General features: G+C 36.8%; 1 protein-coding gene across 1 annotated transcript in view; it reads left to right on the plus strand.

Moving 5' to 3' along the window:
* The window catches only part of CNTNAP2 (contactin associated protein 2), a 1,042,550-nt gene that overhangs the window by 922,419 nt on the left and 96,331 nt on the right, over positions 1 to 23,800 (plus strand). The window contains exon 16 of the mRNA XM_056484872.1: positions 5,185 to 5,355. Within this exon, the coding sequence (XP_056340847.1) occupies positions 5,185 to 5,355 (171 nt within the window). The remainder of the gene's footprint in view (positions 1 to 5,184; positions 5,356 to 23,800) is intronic.

The raw sequence follows: 23,800 nt of genomic DNA on the forward strand, positions 1-23,800 counted from the left end.
AAAAAGAAGAAAGGAAAAAACCCCCACCAAACTGATTTGTTGAGCATAATTGTATGGATAATCTAAATCCATTACTTCGTGCCACAGAACAGTTTTCCATTCACACATCAATCTCCTCTGAAATAGAAGACTATTCTTACATTTTATTCACATAATGGTTTTGATAGAAAATCTGTTTTGCTGCAGATGAGGGCCCTGGAGGTTTTTGGTCTATTGTAATACATAAGAGCTGCCTGACACTACAGCATTCATTCTCTAGTGCGATTGCCTAGCAGGGCTAAAAACACTGATGTCTTTTACAGTTCTGGTATTGCCATTATCCATTTCAATGGGGTTTAAATGTAAAAGTGAAATTGATGGTGTTAAAGCATGAATTTCAATCATGCTAAGAAAGAAGATATTGATGGGCGCCAGCAAGGGAGCTCTGAGCACAAATATTGCAAGGAAAAATCTGAAAGGCTGTTTGCTGTAAGGCCTGTGACTCTGTGTTTTCAAGTTATGGAACTGCCACATATTAAACTATCCCTGTTCATATTGCATAACTCGGGACAGTGTGTGCTTGTCCCTGTCAGTATTATGGGTCTCCTTCTTTCTTGCTGAGGTGGGACTTAATGGGAAAAATTCTCAAGTCTTAGTTCAGCTTTTTATCTGAGATTTAAGATGTCCCCTCTCATTAATTTTTGTAGTAGGCATGTTTCTTGTGGCTACAGACTATCATTGTTCTCATAAAAATTATACCTTTGCAATTATAGTGCAGCCTTCTGTCTGAGGATGAGTCCTTATGGAGCAGTAGTAGAGATACTTTAGTACCATACAAATTACAAAGAACACTGTAATTCAAGGTTAGGAAAACTAATGAGAAAGCAGTAAGAATGTTTCACAGGAGCTTAACGAGTTGGATTTTAGTTTTCACATCAGAGAAACAGAGCTGTGAGCAACCTTGACACAAATTGAAAACAGAATCACAAAGTATCACTTGGTGCATTGAAGCACTTCTGTCTCAACTATGGCTCTGATTCCTACTTGTATCCAGGCAAACATCTATGGCAGTTTCCTCTGGTGCTGTGGTCAGCAATTCCCTTGCCTGTCTTTATGTGCTTTGTGTCCTAATGCTTACTGCCATCACCAAGAAACATGAAATTTTATTACAAACACAGCCATGTCTTGGAGATCTCCACATTTATCTTGAGTTGCAAACAACTGAAAAGGCTTGTCTGGTGTCCTGATTGATTTGTATTTGTGCTTCCATGACAGCAGCATTCTCTGTACCTGTTTAATTTGTTTAAATCAAATTTAAGCACTAAGCAAAGTTAAAACAACAGAACTGCACAACAGAGCTGTGTTCTTCATTACAGAATTAGAGTAGAGGTTACAAAGAAGAAAGTAAAATTATAATGTTATATATCAGAAAATACAATAAAAGTCATCCTTAGACTCTTAATTTTTATGAATTAAAGACTTACCATTTCTAGAGTTCCTTCTAAATAAACTCCCTTTCCCACCTTCTGTCTGATATCCCTGCTGCCATACCTCTACTCTGTGGTTTAAGTTCCAATCCCAGTTTTCTCCATCTACAGCCTGTCAGCCTAAAGTAGAAGAAAAATGTCTATAGGGTCAATACATTCAAACCGCTTGAGGAAAGAACTGTGACAATGAAACAAAGAAATTTTGAGGTATAGTGACTGGTAAAAGTTCCTAGAAAGAAGCTGTAATAATGTGTGTAAAGTGGATTTTTATACAGTATTTCCTTAAGGAGTCTGTTTCTTATCAAAAGATAACTTTTTATTATAAAAATCATGATTTATACCTAGCAAAACATTTCTGTTTTACTCTTAATAAAAAGTCTTTTTTCCCTGAAAGATGAATATATACTAGAGTGCAAAAATATCATTTTATCTTTATAAGAATTTCTCATGAATAGTCTTTGAAAATGTCTCTCTCAAGGTGCAGATTCCCCCATTCTGTCTGCATTGTTTGTATTTATCCTCTCACCAATAACATCTGCAGCCAAGGTTTTCTGCAGAGTCAAATCACAGCATTTTGAATTAAATGTAAAATCCTTGGTATGATGGACGTCTTCAGCAGGCTAGATGTAGATCTAAATAAAAATTGATTCATTTTGTTTCAATAGGAAGGTTCCATCTGAGCCCACCTGTTCGTCTGGCCCTGCAGTCACACTCAGAAGCAGCAGTCCTTCTTGCAAGTGTGCTGTGGTAAAGGTGTGAAATCTTTGCCATAGGTCTGGACCCTGCTGGATGAACCCACAAACAGCAGCAATCCTAAAAACTCTGAAATGTCCGACTTGTCACATACAACTGGAAACTACTGCCCTGAAAAGGCAAACCAGCACTTTGGTTATGCACTCTCACAGTTAAGGACTTAACCCACAGTGTCTCAGCATTGGAGACAAAACTCTGTGTCAAATTACATTTAATGATTTCAAGTTTGCAAGATAATTAAAAACATGTAAATACAATACTGCAAAATATAGAGCTGTTTCATATAGCGGCTCCTACTCTTATTTACTTTACTGCAATATTAATTATAATAATATACTGTACTGGTCTCATTTGGTGAAGTGAGGTAGCTGGGACACCTTTCTCATTGAAGAGAAATGTCTCCAGTAGTACTTGAATTTTATAGCTCTCACATTCACAGTAATTTTACTTGTTGGGTTTTCTTCATATTGTAGCCTAACAAGTTTGGTAATATTCAAGGAATGTAAAGCTAAAAGCTAGGGATCTAAAATATTTATTTAAGTTACAAAGACATTATTCAGGGCAGCTAAATTAGCTCCTGAACAGGGATTGTATTAATATATTCCTGGCTTTTTGTCTGGGTCCTGTTTATTTCATGTGAGTTTATTGAGCAAGTAAAGTAAAATCTTTTTTGAGGGTCTGCCAGCAGCTGGCATATTTGTAGGTCCCAGGAAAAGAAAATAGAGATGTCCAGGTACATCTGCAGGTGGAAAAGCATATACTAAATCCATCTGGACCCTGTATTAACAGATTATTGACAAAACACTCATGCATCTAGACCATCAGCAACTCTAATATTGAGAGAGCACTTTGAAAAGTGAGAAAGAGAACTGAGACCATGAATGAAAATAAAATTAAAGACCTTTTTTATCTGTGCTGCTTTATCACTAGTTATGTTTTCAGAGAACAACCTTGCAAATAACGAGCAGATGTTTCTGCTGCCCAAGCAGGTTTATGATATGAAGATTATTGACTTGTCTATGGAAATCATTAGTAACATTCAATCTGGAAATTACTGATTTGTATAAGCAGGGTAAATAGTAATAAATGTTGAAAACTAGCTGATCTAGCCTAACTGGTTAATTCACAAACCCATACCTGTTTCATGAATGCCTATTTCTTCCCTTTTCACTGCTCAGAAGTGCATTTACACATATTCACACACAAAATCTCAATTGCAACTTCCTCCTGGGATGCATTGAAGTAAATGGAAAGTGGCTCCTTTTTCCAAATACCCAGCATGCTTGATAGAGGAAGAATTAAATGGAGGGTATGAAATAGTACTATGGGAAGCAATAGTATGCACGTATTTATACCTAAAAAAATCTTTTAATTCAGATGTTCAATTTAAATTTGAATTTGAATAGAGATTAGTAATAATCAAATAATAGAACTTCTGACATGGGTATGGGCCAGTGGTGTAATATATCATAATAGCTGATCTTCTGAAGTTTCAGCCATCCTCATTAATTTTCATCCAGTGCCAACCAGACAAATAATAGCATTATCACCTACTTCAGTAATCAATAATGGAAAACCAATACCTGGAACTTTTGACTGGAATGGAAAGTAGTTTATTATTGTGTTTATTAGCTGGAATACTACGGACTCAGGTGTGATGACATCATGAGTGACATTCTAATAAATTTCTGAAACTGGATAGATAAGCATTCTTGATGAAACTAGAATGAGGTGTTTCAATCTCTCACTAGCTTGCTCTATTATCAATATCATCATCATAGAACCATTACAGCATGGCTTGGGTTGGAAGAGACCTTAAAGATATTCTAGTTCCAAGATCCCTGCTGTGGACAGGGACACTTTCCACTAGACCAGGTTTCTCAGAATCCCATTCAGCCTGGCCTTGAACACCTCCAGGGATGGGGCATCCACAGCTTCTCTGGGCAACTTGTTCCAGTCCTGCACCACCCTCACAGTAAAGGATTTCTTTCTAATATCTAATCTAAACCTACTGGCTATCAGTTTGAAGCCATTCCCCCTTACCCAGTTACTGTATGCCCTTGTATGAAGTCCTTCTCCATCTTTCTTGTACCTCCCTTCAGGTACTGGATGGCAGCAATTAGGTCACCCCAAAGCCTTCTCTTAAGAATCTTTTGATCTTCTAATTAAGAGAATCTTAGCTGCTCTTATATATTATTATATATATATTATAATATATATATATATATATATATAATTTATATATATATATATATTATAATATATATATATTATTTTTATATATATATTATTTTATATATATATATAATATATTATATATTATATATTATATTGTTTTGTATTGTAAGGCTACATTGCACTGAATTTGACTGTCATTCTAGCTAAAGTACAGTAATAGTTCCTGGAAGTTATTAGTTATCATATTTCTCCAGTGGGAATGCACTAGGAGACTATTAGGTGCATATGTTAATTGTGTCTGTATTGATAAGCTTCATTTACTGCATTTTCCTGTGATTTAAATTGATAGACTTCTAATAGACATGGCTACATTTTCAGGAGGGGGTGTAGCTGTGAAGAATCATTTTGAAGACAGGTAAGTCACACATGAAGCAATATATGAAAGTAAAACATGTGCCTGAGTGAGGCAGACACCAAATTAGTGTTTCACCTCTCTGTCTGATCTCCCATGAGTCCAATGTTACTATAATAAACATATAATAACAACATTTGAGTGTGACTGGATATGACAAATTCAGAGCTTGAAATTTACCATTAACATGCCTTGTCTTCTGAAACCTGACACAGCATTCCCAGAGAAACAAAACAGAGGGAGCAAGAATCAAAGTGCTTGGGTTCTTTCTTCAGCACAGACAGCACTATACCATAGATAGACCTCAAAAGCTACAACTTCTGCAACAGCTTCAAGAGAGCACTGAAACATGTCTTTCATGTCTATCCTCTCCAGGGAATTACTGGAACGCGGCTTCTTTTGTTACTTCATCATCTTACCTCCACTTCTCCACCTTCCAAGGGGAAACCAGTGCAGACATCTCTTTCTACTTCAAAACATCAGCCTCAGATGGGGTGTTTCTTGAGAATCTGGGGAACACTGACTTCATCAAACTGGAGCTGAAATGTAAGTATGGGCTTCCTATTGCTATTCTTGGCAGTTGAAGTATTATGTTGAATAGTAGGTTTCAAAAAATGTGTACCATTTAGTAAAATGTGTAAGCTCTCTAAATCCTGGAAAAACTCCCAAATCAAGCTGCTTAACATGTTTTCAAGTTGCCTTTTGTGAAAGGAGTGCTTGAAGTATATTTGAATTGTTTATTGAGGGGAAAGTATAAGGAAGAATAAAACTGGTAACATCAATTACAAAAATGACACTGACCTGAAAAGACTTTTCAAAATTGCATGTCAGAATTATTTCTAAAAACATTACATCTTCAGCTCTTGTGTGCTTTTCTATTTTATTTCATGGTTGCTTTGGAAACTGGGGAAGGAAGGAAAAAAGAAACACTATCCTTATCAGCACTGTAAGGATCCAAAGAGCCAAAAACTTGCATGTGATATTTAAGAGCCATAAAAAATGTCATAAAAATAAATCTTTATCAGCATTATCGGTTAATAAAATCGCTGATCTGAAAAAGAGTGTATAATGACACCAAGAGACAAGTCAATTTTATTATTTGAACCATTTTTAATGGCCCAGGAGCAAACTTTCCAAGGAAGGTGCTGAAATCCTCAGCCACAGCTGAATTCTGCATAGGGAAGTTGAAGCAGTTGAATTAGGAGGAAACATGTTTTATGTCTTCTTTGTTCTCCTCTGACCCTGCCATAAACAGGAGCAGGGAGAGGCCATCTGTGCTCTGTGTGGTTGTTATTACAGCCTCTGGGAGCACATTACAGCCTCCCTGCACTCCAGCACCAGGGCACTTGGAAAAGCTTGTGTGCTTCCTTTTGCTGCAGGAGCTACTCATGGATGCCAAGGACCCAGATCTAAATGTTGGTGCACAAAAGTAATTGAGTCATTAATGTTGATAGAGAAGCATAGTAGTTGGCTTGCTGACCCTCAATAAGCTGTATTTTTATGCAGATTCAATGAGATTTTCATACATACATCTAATTTGAAAACAAACAGCCATTTTCAACACTCCCCAAATTTTAAAAGCACAAATCAGAATGTAGAAATTTAGAAACTACCAAAAGACTCCTTTAAAATGCATTTAAAAGTTCCTTTAAAATGCATTTAAATTTTTCCCTCCAGGTAAGAATAAAATGCCGAGTTCCATTTGGGTGACTTTTTTTTTTCTTTCTTTCTACAATGAATTTATTTCACATTTAGTTCAAGTTGTTTAATCCAATTTCTCTAATCTGCAACTTGTGTGACTCAAAATAGCTCCTGTTGAGTCACAGGGAATAGTCTTATTTGTGTTTCCCAGGGACAAGGCTTTTTAATAATAAAGTGGCAACTATTTCTAATTTCCCTTTGAATTTAAGTTAGGTAGGCATCTTCAGAGCTTCTTGCTCTTCTACTTTATGGAAGGTGTTCTCAGCCACAGCAACCATGCTGCTCGACACTTAGCTGAAAAGTGACACTATCACTGTATAAAGGTGACTTGACAGAAACTAAAATTCTTTTGAGCTTAGCTCAGGGTAAATTATAATCATGTTGCAGTGGCTTGCTGAATAGATATACCAGTTCAAGAAAGTGGCAATGTGCTCATAGTATCATTAAACAGGACTTTAATTTTAAACTTATGCCTGAGATCCACCGGCTTTGCTGAGACCTGGTATATGCATAAATTTAACCTCTGTCTCATGTCCCTGAATCTAAACTTTAGATTATAAATTCTTGATGGAAGATGTTGAAATATCATCTGTAAAAAAGATGAAAAACAACTGCAAGAACTATGCAGACTGTATTTGCTAAAAAATACAAAGCAGTTAATTTGATATAGTTGCATTCACTCTACCCTTTTTCTCTGGAAACTATTTCTTGAAATTTTCAGGAAAAGGCCTTTCTACAACCTAACTGTTCTACAGGTCACAACAGAAAAAGTGCTGAATACTGTGGGTTCAGTAATAAAGAGAAACTCACCCTCTTTTCTGAATTACACATTTATTAATGAATGATTGTTTTGCATATATTTTTGGTTTATTTTGCTCTAGTCTGCACCTATGGTTTTCTGTAATTCATTTAAATTAAGAATAAAGTTTCAGAATTTCAGAAGTACCTTACATGGCTCTGTAGTTGACTCTGCTGCTTCTTAAGCCTATTTCCTTTTTATAGAAGTCATGTAAAATTAATATGTGAATTTGTTCCTTAATAGGAATAGAAATTTAGGTCAGTAAGAATTATCCCCAAATTCTGAAGAAGCTTTCCTTTGGCAAGCTTTTTAGCTACCCATCACATTCTCTAATAGAACAGCTATTTTGTGTTAAAGGTTTGTTACATAATGACCATCACCATATATCTACTAAAAAATGTTGTGCTTTACCCAGTGGATTGCTTTTGTCTGCCTTCTCATCCAGGTACAGTTCTCTTTCATTGAAGCAGGATGACTTCCTACAAAGCCTGTTCTTGATTTCTTTTCTTTTTACCATTCCAAAAGGAAAATGTTAAAATCAGCATCCTGCATGTACAAATTTTATTTTCTTTTTCCCTTATCTGTAAAGTACCTGTATGTACCTGTAATACATGGTTAATGATGTATAAACTTAACTCTACAGACCAGAAACCAAGGGGTTCTACAGTATCCAGTATTTTAATCAGCTTGCTGTACTTGGTGAATGCATTAGGGAAATAAAAAATAAACAAATTTTTTAAAAAGTATATTAAAATCCTTAGTTTCAAGTCTTTGGAAAGGAGTTTGTATGTTTTATTCTAGCACAAAAGTTGTTACTAGGAACACTTATTAATTTATTTTACTGCATGCTGTCTTTGGTCGAATAATTCTTAAGTCTTATATTGTCTTAGGGTCTAATAATTGTGCAAATTTAACTAACTCTCCAGATTCATGTGAAAAAAGGTGACATTTGAAGGATCTTGAAGAGTAACTTCATGTGCCTTCAGCAAAACCTCAGGTTGCCATCTCTCAGGAGGGGGCAAATAGAGGAAGGAAGAGAAGACCATGTTTCTTTGATTTCAGACAACTGACAAGGAACGGTGTCAAGAAAAAAACAGGGATAAAATGCTACTATAAATGTAGCAGAAAACTATAGCTATTTGATTTATCAAGCAACTCCTCTGCCAGGCTTGTACTTGTCATCATGCATTGAATAGTTGACAGAGATGTAGAATCACCTGAAGCCTCCATTTTTGCATACACCAGTAAATCTGCAGAAACCCATTATTTTCATTCCTGGCTGGTCAGCTGACAATGGCTAGGATTGCCTAGAAAGGTGGTATTTTAATAAGGTATTAATTTTTCTGTAAGGCAGGGGTTCCTTTTCTGGTCAAAATTTCCAGATGTTTTTAAAATTAAAATTGTTTTTTAGAGTGAGAAAGAGAGGATGCATCCTCTTTTAGAGCTTTTCTACATGGTTTTGTACAATTATGAAATATGGACTGAAGATTTTAGAGTTATGAATATTAAAATGTACCTACTTCATACCTGAAATGTTTGTCAAATAGATAATATTTGAATTTTCTTTTCAAGAGATATCTCAAGGTTTGGAAAAGATGCACTCCTGAAAGCAAAAATTTTAAAGGGGCATATTTGTGGTAATTTGGGAAGAAGCATCTACTTTCACTGTTTCCAGAAAACTCTCTTAATGACACATATAATTTTAGTGAAAAAGACATTCAACTCACTTCTCTAGCTCCTCTCATCCCAGTACCTCCAAGCAATCCACAGACACTAATGAATTATATCTCACTGTAACTGCTCAGAAGTAAGTAAACAAGTCACTTTTGCAACAGAGAAAGAAAAGGAAGCTTAGAGATAAAGGTCAGCTTGTGTTTGATCCTGGCATTAACATGTAAGAAAGGAAAGATATTTCTTATTATTTTTTGTAAAAAGTTAGAAACATTTATAACCACTGCATTCAGGGATGTCATTTGACTGATAACCCCTAAAAGTGCCCTAATAGTCTCCCCAAGGAGTGATCACTGAACTTGGCAGCTGTGAAAGGGACCATGTGGAGTAGCCTGCTAATGAGAGCAGTGGCATTGCTTCAGGATGGGTGATATGCTCTGCAGGCTGGGGATACTCACAGCACTCTGACATCTGACATTAGCACATGGAAAATCCTGTGCTGTTTCTGGTGCTCAGCTGCTTCTACACTACTTAGTTGAGACATAGGTAACACCTCCAAAATCAGACAAGAAGCAGTGACAGACTAGGGACCCTGATTCCCATGGGTTCTGCCCAGACAGTGTTCATTCTTCCAAGCTGAATGCTCTAACACATGACTGCTAATATATTTTGTTTCAAATTTTAATAACTCCATCGCATCTTTCTCCAGAGACATCCTAAAACATGATTCTGCCATATCAATGGGTTACCCACATGATGCTTAAGGTCCCATATGTTAAATACAGCTTATGTTTCCCACTGCTTCGTTTTTTACCTCAGTAGGGAAGCCAGTGTGACCTTCACTGTTTCTTTTAATTGAGTTGTTATTTTGTTTTCCTAGCAGAAGATCACTTTTCTGTAAAACACTCCCCTAGGAAAGCATGTTGCATTAGCCACATGTCAAAGAATGCATAGGACACTGAGAAACCTCTTCGTCCCAGAGGCCCACAAGAAGTTATTAAATTAAATGGAAAAATGTTACAATTCTTCAGGGAAATTTATGACCCAAATATTTTTACAGCAGTACTTGCAAACTCTCATCCTATTCCAGGACAATATGAAAGTTTCAAACAAACAAAAAGAAAACCTGGTGTAAAGAACTGCAAGCATTATTCTTTGAAAGAAAAGATTCTATTTCAGATGATGCAGAAATGCCTAATATTCAAACAAACCAATTTATGACATCTGAGAAGATTAGTTCCACCTCTATTTTGTTCTGAATTAGCAGATGGGGATGAGTACCCAGTCTGGCATGTGGGAGCAAGCTAAAGGCAGCAAATAAACAATCCAGCTGGGGAAAAGGCTAAAACTGACCAGTGGAAAATCTTAGTCACATGGCTATGGGGAAATTAAGGCCATCAGTAACTCTTCTGTATCTGTTATAGACTTTGGCAGTCTGTAGTTAGAGGTTGCTTTCCTTTGGTATCCCTCAGTGTCAACATGGCATTCATGACCCTTCACAATGTAGAGCATCCCCTCAGCATTATCCCTCTCCTTTCAAGGGTGATTGGACACCTTTCTTGTTGCCATAAATGCCACTTTAAAAGTCATTTTATGTGCAGTGTCTTATAAATCAGCTCACACAAAGTTCAAGGTGGGAATCAGTTGGCATTCAAAGAGCATAATTGCCCCTGACTTTGCACTAAAAACATCCAACACATGGCAAACCACTGCTGGCACTACCACCCAGTAGTTCATCTCAGGTCTTTGTCCTTATTTCCAGTCTACTTCTTGTAACATGCTGACAACTGCAGAGGCTTTGTTACCTTCTTCACGTGTGCTAATCATCTGTATGCAGAAAATAAATATTTACTATGCTGCGCAAAATTGCAAGATGCTACAGGCATACGACAGAAACAAACCTGGGTCCTTGAGTTGAGATCCTCACAGTCACAAACAACCAAAATGTGCAACCTATGTCTAGACATATGTCTATGTCTTATGGAAAACTCTATTGAAAATAGTTTGAATCTTTGCCAGCTGGACAACTGTTTCAGACTCACATCTTTGTTTTTTAGAAGTCTTCTAATTCCTAACAGTTTGATTTGCATCTTTTCTTCAGAGCCATGTGCTTTGTAACAGTATTGTTCTTTGGCTGAACTAATTTTTTTCAGTTTTTACAATTTACTCTCCCTTTTTATGCTTATGGTGCAATCATATCTTCTCTCAGCTTTTAATTGCTATGTCAAGCAAGATGAACTCACATAATCTCTTCTCATATTTTCTCTTGTTCCGTTCTCTGGTTATGCTAATAAGGTTCTTCCTACTCATTGCACCTTGAATTCTTTCTTAAACACAGGTAATCCAAACTATCCACATTAATTCTGATAATGGTTTACCGGTGCCCTCTACAATGACATTAATTCTTGTGCTGCCCATTTGTCATAGGAATTTTTGGCTGATTACACTGGGATACTGTTTGTTATGTATTATTTTCTGACCTCTCCAACCTTGTGTTACTGGCAAAAAAAATGAATAGATATATGCTGACTTCTTGTGCAAATGTATTTATTAGAATACCAAATATGACTTGACCCAAAGCAAATTAGAGGTCCTCTAATTTTCTGATGACCTATACTTCACCCATGTCATCAACAATCTCTGCATTTCTGTTTGCTATCTCTGCTTTTTTGGAATAAAATCAAATATGCTAAATATATAACAAATCTCTTCTTGTGAAAATTAGAGGTTTTTTTTTAATCAAAGAATATCCATTGTGTTAACTTTGGTAAACTCATTATCTGCTTTCATATTATTTGTGCGTCACATTAAATGATGTCTTTTTCACTTGCTGATTTTACAGGCAGTCTTACCTTTATCAACTGCAGGGTAAAATCTTGTCACTAAGTCACTAAAGATATGGTAATTCCATTCGTTTACATATTCTTTGTAATTACCTGTTATTTGAAGTAAAGAGTCACCAGAAAACTCTCATCACGTTATACCCTTATGCAGGCTGATGAGTACCAAAGCCAATCACAAACATCTCAGCTCCCCCATCTCCAGAATACATCAGTTATGAGAGCATCCAGACAGTTCCTCCTGCAATTTCCACCTGGTTCTCCTCTTGGGACAAACCTCTTTGCCCATCAGAGAGAGCAGCAAGGAGGGGTGGGGAAGGATGCACATGAAGACCCAATAGTCTTTTGTCACTGTCACTCTTACCTTTAGTCCCAATCACCAACATCATGCCATAACTTGAAATGCTGTGAGTGAGGAAACATGAAAGGGTCCAACCAAGCTTCATTGCTTCCTGGGGCTATATGGCCTGAATTCAACGGGTCTTCTGGGCCTAAATTACTTAGATAATTTTGAGGATCATTCTTCTGAGAGGATAAACAGAATCTTGGTACACTGAAAACTACTTTTATTCTGCAAGTTGAACTTTTTAGATAAAGTGTTAGCAATTGTTCGGTTGGCCTATTGAAAGTCTAAATTAATCTTTATTGGTTTTGCTAAGGCAATTCATTTTTAAAGTAGAAAAAGGTTTTCTGTGACTAGACAATTATATATAATGAAAGAGGAGGTGTTTTTAAAATGGTGCTAAAAATATTTATGCATCTGGTTAATTTAAATTATGTCAACAGACTGTTTCAAGTAAATATAATTATTTTCTCCCTAAGTGTTTGTAGGTAGATGCTGAATGTTCATATAGAGTTTTGGCCACAGATTTTCCAATCACTTTGCAGCATTTCATTATTGTTTAAATAGTAGTTTAAAAATATCAGTTCAAATCATGATAAAAATTAATTCATTTTTAAATCATGTTCAGTTCAGGCTCTGGCTTTCTATCTTGCCTTGCTACAGTTGTTCTAAGGAAAATGAATATTTCTGCTCACAACTTTTCATTTAGAAACTTTGCACACATATAGTTTCTTACATTTTAAAAGAAAAGAAACTTCATGTAAAATTTTGTTTAAAAGTTAATAAAACAGTTATCTATTTTTTAAGAGCATGAAGGCAGTTGCTATCACAAGGCTGCCATAACACTATCTGCATAATTTAGACTTTTTATACCCTCTTGATGTAAATGTCTTGACTTTGTTTCTAAAATAGAGCTTTTTGTCTCAAATCATGCACTGCAGACAGCTCTCTACTAGTATGAAATCTTAGAAAGAAATGTTTTATAAATACATAAATCCTCTCACTCACCCTTTTATGTTTTCCACTGCTATAGCAGGAAAAAGACCAGGTCTCCTGTTGGCTTTACATTTCACGAGACTCATGCATACTCAAGCAAAATAGTTCACAAAAGGTGGCTAACCAGGCAGCTCCCTTACTCACATACTACATCAAGTTTTCTATCTCTAATTACCGTGAAATCTGAGAATATATTTTTACCTCCAATAGGTCAGTTCTGTCTTCCACTCTTGTACCACTGGATACTTCTGGTTTGTATTTTTAATAGATATCTCCTGCTGCTATAAACAAACAATAGCAAAGATATCTTCTTCCATTTTGGGAAATCGACCCTGGATTTTGGCAACTATAAATTATTACAAGCATATTTTCCAGAGCAGAAAATCTTTGACTCAGAATTTTGATAAAAAGTTTGAGTTAGCTGGGACACAGCTGGGTCCATCTACCCCACCCCCTCTCACACACCCTTTTTGTATACAGGGTTACTACACTAAAAACAAAATTGAGTCATATTTTTAGATGGCCTTTTTTTATTGTGGTAGTAAAGTGCATAGTGCAAGAGAGCCCTTACCCTGATGGTGACCCTGGACAGCCACAGAGAAATAAATAGCCATGAAAAATTGCTTATAAAGGAGGCACTACAAATGACAAAACCCTACACAGCCAGGCAGAAAAATCAATAATTTATATCATTGTGAGACCCTGCTCTGATGCAAAAGTTTTTCAGTAGCTACCACTCAGGCACCTAAACACTTCTACAAGCCTTGGTCCACAGCAGAACCTACAGCTAATAAACAAATTACAGAATATGGAAAGCACCAGAAAAGAGGAAGAAAAGGACACAGGGAATGTGCTTTCATAAAAGCACATCACAGAAGAGTGACAGTCCGTGTCTAGTTTTCAAACCTGCACCAGGCTCTTACCACTTTTAGTATGATGCGCAATTTACAGTTTTGACTGATTTTTATTATATTCAAATATGACATATTTGAGACGGGTGTTCATATCCTTGTGTCTGTTTGTAAGCACTTAAACACATTGCTCAGCAGCTTCAGAACTGTGCCAAATTCATAACAATTTTTTATAGTAAAATAAGCCATTCTCTCCTCTCCAAAAACCTCTCTGATGCTTTACCATGCTCAGACAAAATCTGATTTCATGAACATTACCACCTGCTTTTATTTTGCCTTTCATAAAAAAAAAATAGCTATCACTTACACAAAGCCCTTTATATGCTGCATGGGAGAGCTCTGTTCTGATGTCTCAGCTTCCCCCTTGTTGTGCTGCCTGCTGTTGTACGGGAGCAATTCAGTTTCATGGTAAAGTGCTGCAGTTAAAAGGATATAATGAAGTATATTATAAGCCACTACTGACAGAAGAACACACATCTTCCCTCTTCCACTCAGTGCACTGACTACAGTTCCCTTTGTGTGAATCATCTGTCACAAAAGGGACCAGGAGATATTGCTGCTGTATTTTTTTAAGCATTAGTAACTCTCATGAGATGAATCAACAGACCTTCAATGAGTCACTGTTCCTGTCCCTTCCTTCATTCTAGGCAGCTAAATAGCTATTGGAAGAGAGCTGGCTGGATGGGAGGTAACATCAACCTGAAATTGTATTTATTGCCTTAGAATTAAAGCAAGTAGTTTTCTTTCAAGTCCTGTGTGCAGGGTAGTACAGTACTTCTGAGTCAACTGGAATATTTAAGATTAAAACCACAGGTGCAGATAATGAATTTCAAGGCTCAGCATGGATACAACAGGCAAAGGTTATTACAGTAGAGAGAATCTATTCCAACACAGGCCATGAAAGAACAAAAAAACAGCTAGCTATTCAGTCAGACAGACAGATATATGAAAATATGTTTGAACAGTCATAAAATGAAATTATGAAGGAATATTTTTAACATTTAATTCCCATTAGATTTCTGCAAAGATGCTTTGTTTCTATAAACTGAAACTAGAATTTAGACTATTATCTGTCCAATTGTTGAAATTACTGGTTCAGTTGTAAATCTTACTAGAAAGAAGATATTAAAGTAACATGAAGGAAGAAGGACAATAATGCACTGAAACTCACTCCTTTTAAATATATAGCAGAACAACGTATTTGTGTGCAGTCTTGTCTTACAATGTAACAACATAGTCATATGCATAAGAAAACAGCAGCTACTCCTGAATCAGGTCAGCATCTCTCAGTAGATCTAATTCCCTGTCCATTCTCTAAGAAATGTCACTGCAAGTTTACAGCTGCCAGCTGTAGATACTGCACACAGCAGAGGCTGAATCAAATGCCTTCAGACTCCAGACCAAACGGTGGAGAAAGTGAGAATCAAAAATATGAGAAGAGAGCCACTTTAGTAGGTGCTCTTTCCTGCATTCAGCAAAATGTTCTCCTTTATTTTTCATTGTAATATGATTTTTTTTGTTTTTAGTTTTTTGGGTTTTTGTTGTTGTTGTTGTTTGGTGTGCAGGATACTTTAAAAATTTCAAGATAGAAACAAACTAAAAGGGTCCTAAGAAGTTTCAGACATTCTGAAGTGTTATGTATTCCTAACAAAATTGCACAGGAATTTAATAAGTTCTTTTCACTATAAATGAGTTTCTTTAGTCTTCGGGGGAAAAATCTCCCTTAAATTACTATATTTATCTTTTCTGAATATTATGTCACAATTTCTTCTTAAACCTTAATGATTAAAGCCATTCAGCTATATATGTTTTCCTTTATAAGTTAATTTCCTTTCTCCTTTCTATACAAGTTTCTAGACTTCCTGTGACTGACGGTAAAATGTGTTTAAAAATATTTCCTCCAGGCAGCAAGAATTTCACTGACAGAAATCAGTAATGCAGCTAAAGAATGTCAGAAATCGCTAATATTTAAAACTAGCTTTACAGATATATCTTCAAAATGCTAATTCCAGTAGCTGTGGACATCTTATTTCCTTTTTTGCGGGGAAGTAGTATTTTACTAATACACATGGAAATCTCTCTTCCCACACATCTCAAGTCCCTGAACACCAGAGCAGGGACTGGGAGGAAAAGGTTTCTCTCGTTGCAACTCAGCTCAGCTTCAAAATCACCTGAGGAGTGTGAACAAATGTAGAGCCGTGGCATTGATACTATGCATCCCATGGTGCTGAGAGAATTTGCTACTGTAGTTGCCAAGTTATGCTCTGTGATATTTGAAATACCATGACACTCAGGCAAAGTCCCCAGCGAGTGGAAAAAAGTAAAGATTATAACCCTGAGAACTATTGGTCAGCTTTAACTCTCTGCCTGGTAGGATCACAGAACAGATCCTCCTGAAAGCTATGTCAAAGTATATGCATGACAGGGAGGTGATGAGAGACACCCAACATGGCTTCACCAAGAGAAAATTGTGCCTGACTAACCATCAGCTAATTCTCTCTGGATTCTGGGAGAACATCTCATTGGGTCCCATAGACTTATGCACATTCAGGTTCTTCAAATGGTCATGAACCTGATCTCTACTTTCATTGAGAAGTGCTTTGCTCCCCCAGTCCCGAATCCCACTGTCCATCCATTCAAGGGGCATGGAAAGAAAGGTTGTCATTAAAGACTGAGGCAAAAGAGGTGTTGAATACCTCAGCCTTCTCCTCATTCATTGTTACCAGTGTTCCACCACTGTTTAGTGGGGGTGGGTGCACCTTCTTTGACCTTTCTTTTCTGGTTAACATAACTGTGGAAGCCCTTTCTGTTATTCCTTGCATCCCTTGCCAGGCTCAGCTTCACCTTGGCCTTCCTCAGCTGTATTTGATCTGTGTTCTCTTCCCAGGTTTCCTGTCCTCGTTTCTACTGCCTGTGTATTTGCTTCTTTCCCTTTAATTTGACCGGCAGCTCCTTACTCAGCCACACCCATCTCTTGTTTTCCCTGCCTGATTTCTTGCTCCTGAAGATTGCCAGTTCTTGTGCTCTATGGAAGGCTTCCCTAAGTATCTGCCAGCTCTGCTCTGCTTCCCTGTCTCTGAGGGCAGTCTTCCTGGGAATCCTATTAAATATCTCCTTGTAGAGCTGAAAGTTTGCTTTCATAAAGTTTGCCTAACTTCACTCCTTACCAGATCCATATATATCAGGACTTCAAACTCCACCTGTTCATGATCCTGATGCCTTAAGAGGCTACCTAGAACAGAGACTAGACAGTGTTAAAGGAATAAAGTAGGTATTTATTAAAAAGGCCTTCAAAGGATACGCCTTGTGCAGTACAACAGCTTATCCATGGCTCCAGCCAAGATGGACACCAGGTCACGAGTTTTCACACTTTTATAAGTATTGGTCTATTTACATATTGTAATTTTCCAATTACAGCTCCAGGTTATGAAGTCAGATCCTCCCAGATTGTTCTCCTCAATTCACTGTTGTTTTTACCTTTTGGGCCCAAAGCTGCAATGATATCCTTGGTTCTCAGGTTGGAAAATGATTGTTTTGTCTAACTAAACTGTGAAGAGAACTTGCTAACACTAAATATAAAGTTCAGAGTTATATACTAATGCAGTACAGAATCTGGAAAATATATAAGCTAAAACTTAAGGCATCAATCCCTTCAGCTCAGGCTGTCTCCAATCTTGATGTCCCAAATTCAGTCGCTTACATGGGTGACCCTCACTCCCTACAGAATATCAGCTTGTTCTAAAGGTTCAGAGAGACACTGAGCCTCACTTGCATTGTATCTTGGGGATGGATTTACACATGAGAAGTGGGTCCTATATAGTGTTAAATCAAAGCAATAGCTTTACTCACCCCTTTTCCTTCTTGGCAGTTACATAAATGACTGCATAATATTCAAAAGAATGTAAAGTTTCATCATTTTTCTTTATTTTATCTGTAAGTCGTAGGCAAATATGGAGTGTGTTGAGTCTGTACAATGAGTCCCTATGTTAGAGAGATATCTGAGCTGTTTCTGAGAAAGATACAGCATGTCCACATAAATCAGCACTCAGCTGTGCTGGGATTGATCCTTGGTGCAGTATAGTCTCTCTATTAGAACTAATTACTGTTGGCACAGCATTATGCTGATGCAGCTGTGCAGCTTCCAGAGCTGGTTCATTTGGCACTTAGCTCAGGGCTCAGTTGGGCATGGATGTGCACTGTCATTTGGTCAAATGAAGCTTCTGCTCATTAGTTCAAATGGACTTTTCATTTGGGAATTAGATAAATGATGAAGCCATTCATATGTTTAGTCTCATTATTGTAAATACAGTCGTGATTTTTGACAACTACCTGATTATTAACAGAGAACCAAGCTACACAGTAATTCCTGCATTGCAATCAAGCAACTTGGATCAACAATTTTTCTCTCTTATGTTGCTTTGGTAGCTTTAATTTTAAGTTGTGTTAAGTGGCCTCCTTAAAGCAGGTCCTATGTTCCAATGTGGCACTTCAGGGTAGCGTCTCTAGCCCTTTCCACCTCCAGCCAGGAGCAATCTACCAGTGTTGTTTCCATGCCCATGTTGGCATGGCCTCTCTCAGCCCTGTGCAAATTTAGAGATGACTTGGTGAAACTGTCTTTAAACTCAAATATCTGAGCATAAGTGGGAAAGATACTTTTAAATCCTATAATGCTTTCTTTTCTATCCAGAGTCTATTAAAGGCAGTGGGAAGGATTCCAGTGACTACATATATCAGACTTGATCTTGACCGTATATCAGACTTGATCTTGACCATTTGATAGATTTCATATAAAGAAGTACAGACCACTAGTTCTATAAATATCTATCATCTCTCTCATTTTATTAAGTTTTCTTTCATTTTCAGTCATTTCACTGAATTCTGTCTACAGGTTCAGACAGTGAGCCCTTTGTCAGTGGTGTATGTACAAACAAACTGTCCAAGAAGTTTGGCAGATTTTGCCCTTACAGAGCTACAATATTTTAAAACTGTTGTTTTCTCAGAACTAATATCTGTCTGGCAGATTCAGTTTACAGTTTATAGCTTATTGTTGTAAACTATTTTACAGCCAAGTGAGTGAACTCTGATTCTAGATGTAACACGGCATTTATGTTCTAAGAATGGGATTTTGAAAGGATTTTAAAGAAGTTGGATACTTTTCCCTTTGATGTAAGTCAGCTAAAACATCAGTCAGTCACATTTGAAGGGTATAAATATAATTCAGGGGAAGTAAGAGAAACAAAGTACAAGGGAGGAGGACATGAAACTATGTGCTTCAAAAACAGGATAATGGGGGAGAAGGAGAGAAATAGAGAGATGGGTATACATTTGCTCCCCCAGTCCTCATCCTATTGTCCATCCACTCAAGAGACTTGGAAAGAAAGGTTGACATTAAAGACTGAGGCAAAAGAGTTGAAATGCAAAATGGTTGAGAGGACGGTTGTTATCCCTCTTCCTTTTCTTCCCAGTTTGTGTGTCTTGAGAACATCGACCCACTGCTTAGCATCTTGTGAGTACCTACCCATCCGTTAACATCTCTTTCTTTGCTGGCAGCCTTATTATAACTAGAGATCCTGGCCTGAAATTAATTCTTCAACAAAGGAGTTCAAAATTCTTCAACACAAGGAGTTCAAGGAAAATGAGAGATCTAGCTGGTCACAGATCTTGAATGCCAAAAATGTCTATCAGCTCATTTAACTCGACATTGCATATAGCAAAGGACACAGAAGTGTTCACTACTTCCCCTGTAGCTGACCCTCAGAACTTGTGTTTATCTAAAGCATATCTACCAGAAAGCCTTGAAAGGATGGATGCAGGAAACATGGAACTCCATAGACAATGCAGCCACAGAATCACAGAATCACAGAATCACAGAATCATAGCATGCCAGGTTAGAAGGGGCCTCAAGGATCATGTGGTCCAACCTTTCTTAAAAAAAGCAGTCTAGACAAAATGTCCTAGCACCCTCTCTACCTGAATCTTAAAAGTGTACAGTGTAGAGGAACCTACCAGTTCCCTGGAGACATTATCCCAGTAGCTGGTTGTTCTCATTGTGAAAAACTTCTCTCTTGTGTGTCCAAGGAGTAACTTGTGCCCATTACCCTTTATCTTTTCCATGTGACTTCCTATAAAAAAGATGCCTCCTTCTTCTTTGTAGTCACCCTTTAAATACCAGAACAATAGTGATAAGGTCTCCACCAAGCCTTCTTTCTCAAAGCTAGACACAGTTTTCTCAGGCTTTCCTCCAACAGGCTTCCAAGTACTTTGATCATCTTTGTGGACCTTCTTATATTTGTCTTTGTTGAACTTCACAGATTCTTGTCAGCCCACTCTTCCAGCCCATCCAGGTCCTCCTGCACAGTGGTTCAGTTGTACCCCTCCGTTTTTACGGGCAAATGCCTTGTAGATTTAAGATGAGGAAATTGTAAGAGCTTAATAAAGCTAAAAACAGCACAGAAGAAAGAGTGAGAAGGGAATTTTGTTTGCCAAAGTTGCTCTTCTGTGTTCTGAACAGATGGCTGACAACATCCTGAGACGTTAGAAAATTGAATCAATGAAAGAAACGTGCTCAGATTTAAATATATGTAATTGCACGAGGCACAGAAAGGGTAAAACTAAGCCACACACCCATGTACGGAGTGAATATATGTAGCAGGAGTACATAAAAATTCCCCCCTGTTCAATTTTATGAAATTTTCATCACAAAACCTGAATAAATTAAAACACATATTATCTTTTTTTCCTTGACAATAATTAGGCAGTTTCAGACATTTTTTCAAAGTCTGATCATTATTCTCATTTCTTAGAAAAACTGGTTTTGGTTTTACAGTATTTGGCAGCCTAGAAAAGTTATTACTATGAAAATTCACTTTATTACCTAAAATGTGACCAGTACAAACCTCTGGTCATTTTTTTTGCAGCTCATTTCCTACATATTTTTGATAAAATTCCTGTGCTGGGTCAGTCACTGGGAATAAATAGTCACATATGCACATGTTTGTCAGATATCTTTTCAATCACCCTATTCAAATGTTTGACAAAATAATAGCACTGTCACATCAATCAAAATATATTTGAGTCAAAGAGATTGTATCATGCAAGGATTGTATGTGTAGACAGAGACTGAAAAGTATAACATACTTAGGGAGAAAAGCTAAATAATTGCCAGTCTTCTATATAAGAAGTTACACCAAACTTCTGAACAAATTGGATGTTGTACTGGCTCTGGCTGAGGCAGTTAGTATTCTCCTCAGCAGCCCATATGGTGGTGAGTTTTGGATTTGTGCTTAAAAGAGCATTGACACCACACCAGTGTTTTGCCTTTTGCTGAGAAGTGCTTGCAGAGTGCCAAAGCTTTCTCTCTATCCCAGTCAGGAGACTGAGGGTAGCAAAGGAATTGGACAGGGACACAGACAGGACAGTTGATCATTGACCAAAAGAACAACACCTTGCTCAGCAGTAAAGCTGGCACAAGGATAAAAGAAGGAGTGGGGCCAGCACAGTGTGCTCAAAGCCAACCTTGAACTCTTCATTCCCCAAGCCTTGAGATTCATGGTCTCAAGAGATGTGGGAAGAGCAATTGCAAATAAAAACTCAGACAGAAAGAATGTTGAATACCTTAGCCTTCTGCTTGTCAGTTGTCATCAGGTCACCTGTCTCATTTTTGGGAGTGTGAAATTTCTGTCTTCATTTTCTGACTAATGTGCCTGCGGTCAGATATTCATCCATTTCTGTTAAGACCTGTCATCTTACCTAGAGATGTGCCTGGTTGGAAAGTACTTATTCCATAAACTAAAAATGAGACCAAGAGTAAAGAGACAGAACCAGTAACATAACTTGCATGTGAGACATTCTGTTTGCAGCCTCTGCTCATCTGTTTCATTGACATATTTCTTGGGTTTTTCAGTCCTTTAGTGTAGCAAATTCATTTCCTTGCCTTTGGTATGAGAATCATGTTTTTAGGTTGGTTGAGAAAGGATCAGGAAGTCCATAGATGAGGTATTGTCTTAACTTTCGGCATCTCACAGGTACATAGACTGAAAATGGCCTATAATGAGGAGATTTTGCTGGAATGCTATTCTTTCCTTAACTATAGGATTAAATACAAAAATATAATATAAATTTATACAATTAGCATTCATTTCCAAGGGAGTAGTTTTATCCAAAAAGTACAAATTTAATTATATATCTTTTAGGCTGTGATACAAATTTTAGTTTAAAGCCATGCATAAAGTTAGATTATGCAGACCTAGAGCTTCTACTTGAAATATCTTTATTTGCCAATTTTCTTCCCTTTCCCTTTTAAAAGAAGAATAACTTTACTTTAAAAGCTTAGGAATACTTCTATCCAGAAGACTAAAGGCTTGCAAATAAAGAAGCATTCTTGTGGAGGTTTTCAAAAATTCTGAAAGGACAGTAGTCAAGGTACACAGTAGCAATATTGACAATGTCATCAGTTGCCTCAGAATAAGAGACTAAGTCTCCTATGAAGTCCTTATTTTAGTCTTCTTGACAGACAGCTTTTGGGAAGCTATTCAAGCCTGACAGTGAAGAGATCTGAGGAAGTTCTTCAAAGCAAAATTAAAGGAGAATTATACACACATGCTCGAAAATAGATTTGAACACAACATACAATTTAAGTACTGGAGAAGTTTTACTCTAATTCCTACTTTGCCTGGGTTTACTGGCAGAACCACTGAAGTTACAAAACATAATGACGTTAAAACTAAACATCTTTATTTCTGTAACAACAAGCTTTGGCTTACACAGATTTTGTGCCTTGTAAAGTGCAAAAGGACAAACAGAATAAATCCATGGCTTAAAAAGGCAGTTCATTCAACAAATTAAATTGTTTTATTTAGCAGAGAACAGAAAGAACAACTTCTTTTCAATTTTTTTCTTTTAGAAGTAGCCAATTTTGGAAAAAAAAACCTCAATTGTATAACAAATTCGGGTTGAAAGTACATTTTCTATAAAAAAACTTATTCCTATCCATTCAGTTTTCTTAAGAATGTAGTCAAGTCCATCCGATATAACCTCGTGGAAATCTATTAGATCATGTACAAAAATATTTCCAACTGTTTATCAGCATTGTTAGTGATAATGAACATGGAGTGGAATTCTTACCCCAATTTAATAGCCTTGCTGAATAGGAGTTTTATTATCAATTCAACCTAACCAGAAACCACAGCTGTACTGGAATATGTAGACCCTAATTGAGCACCTAAGAGCTTTGAAGTAAAAGGGAGCTCTGGCTTTTTAATTTTGTGCATAGAAAAAAAAAATTAAATGAAACTTTTTGTTGTCTTTTCTTCTGTTTGGTATCCTCGTTTGTGAATGTTGCAATTGATAATTCATTCTCTTTTAACTCTTTCATCCGATCTTTTGCCAGCAGAATATAATTTGCAGCCCAAAGATATATAATTTAATCTCAATAGGAAATTAATAGTTATACCACTTTATTAAAAATTGTTCATATATTATTAATCATGCTCAACATTCAATAATAGTTATCAATTATATATTTGCCAAAGGATGACCTGAAGGAATGTCTTGTAGGACTTAATGGACGTTTGTAAGATTTCTAAACATGGTTTTGATCATACACTATAAACAGCACTGTAGAGTTTACTGAAGATCCATTTCTTTTTCAGCCATAAAATGTCACATAGATCTTAACCACAGCATTATTAGTTCATTGCAAGAATTAATTGCCCCTCAAAATTTAAAAAAA

The sequence above is a fragment of the Oenanthe melanoleuca genome, chromosome 2 (genome assembly GCF_029582105.1).
Source record: "Oenanthe melanoleuca isolate GR-GAL-2019-014 chromosome 2, OMel1.0, whole genome shotgun sequence".
Taxonomy (NCBI): domain Eukaryota; kingdom Metazoa; phylum Chordata; class Aves; order Passeriformes; family Muscicapidae; genus Oenanthe; species Oenanthe melanoleuca.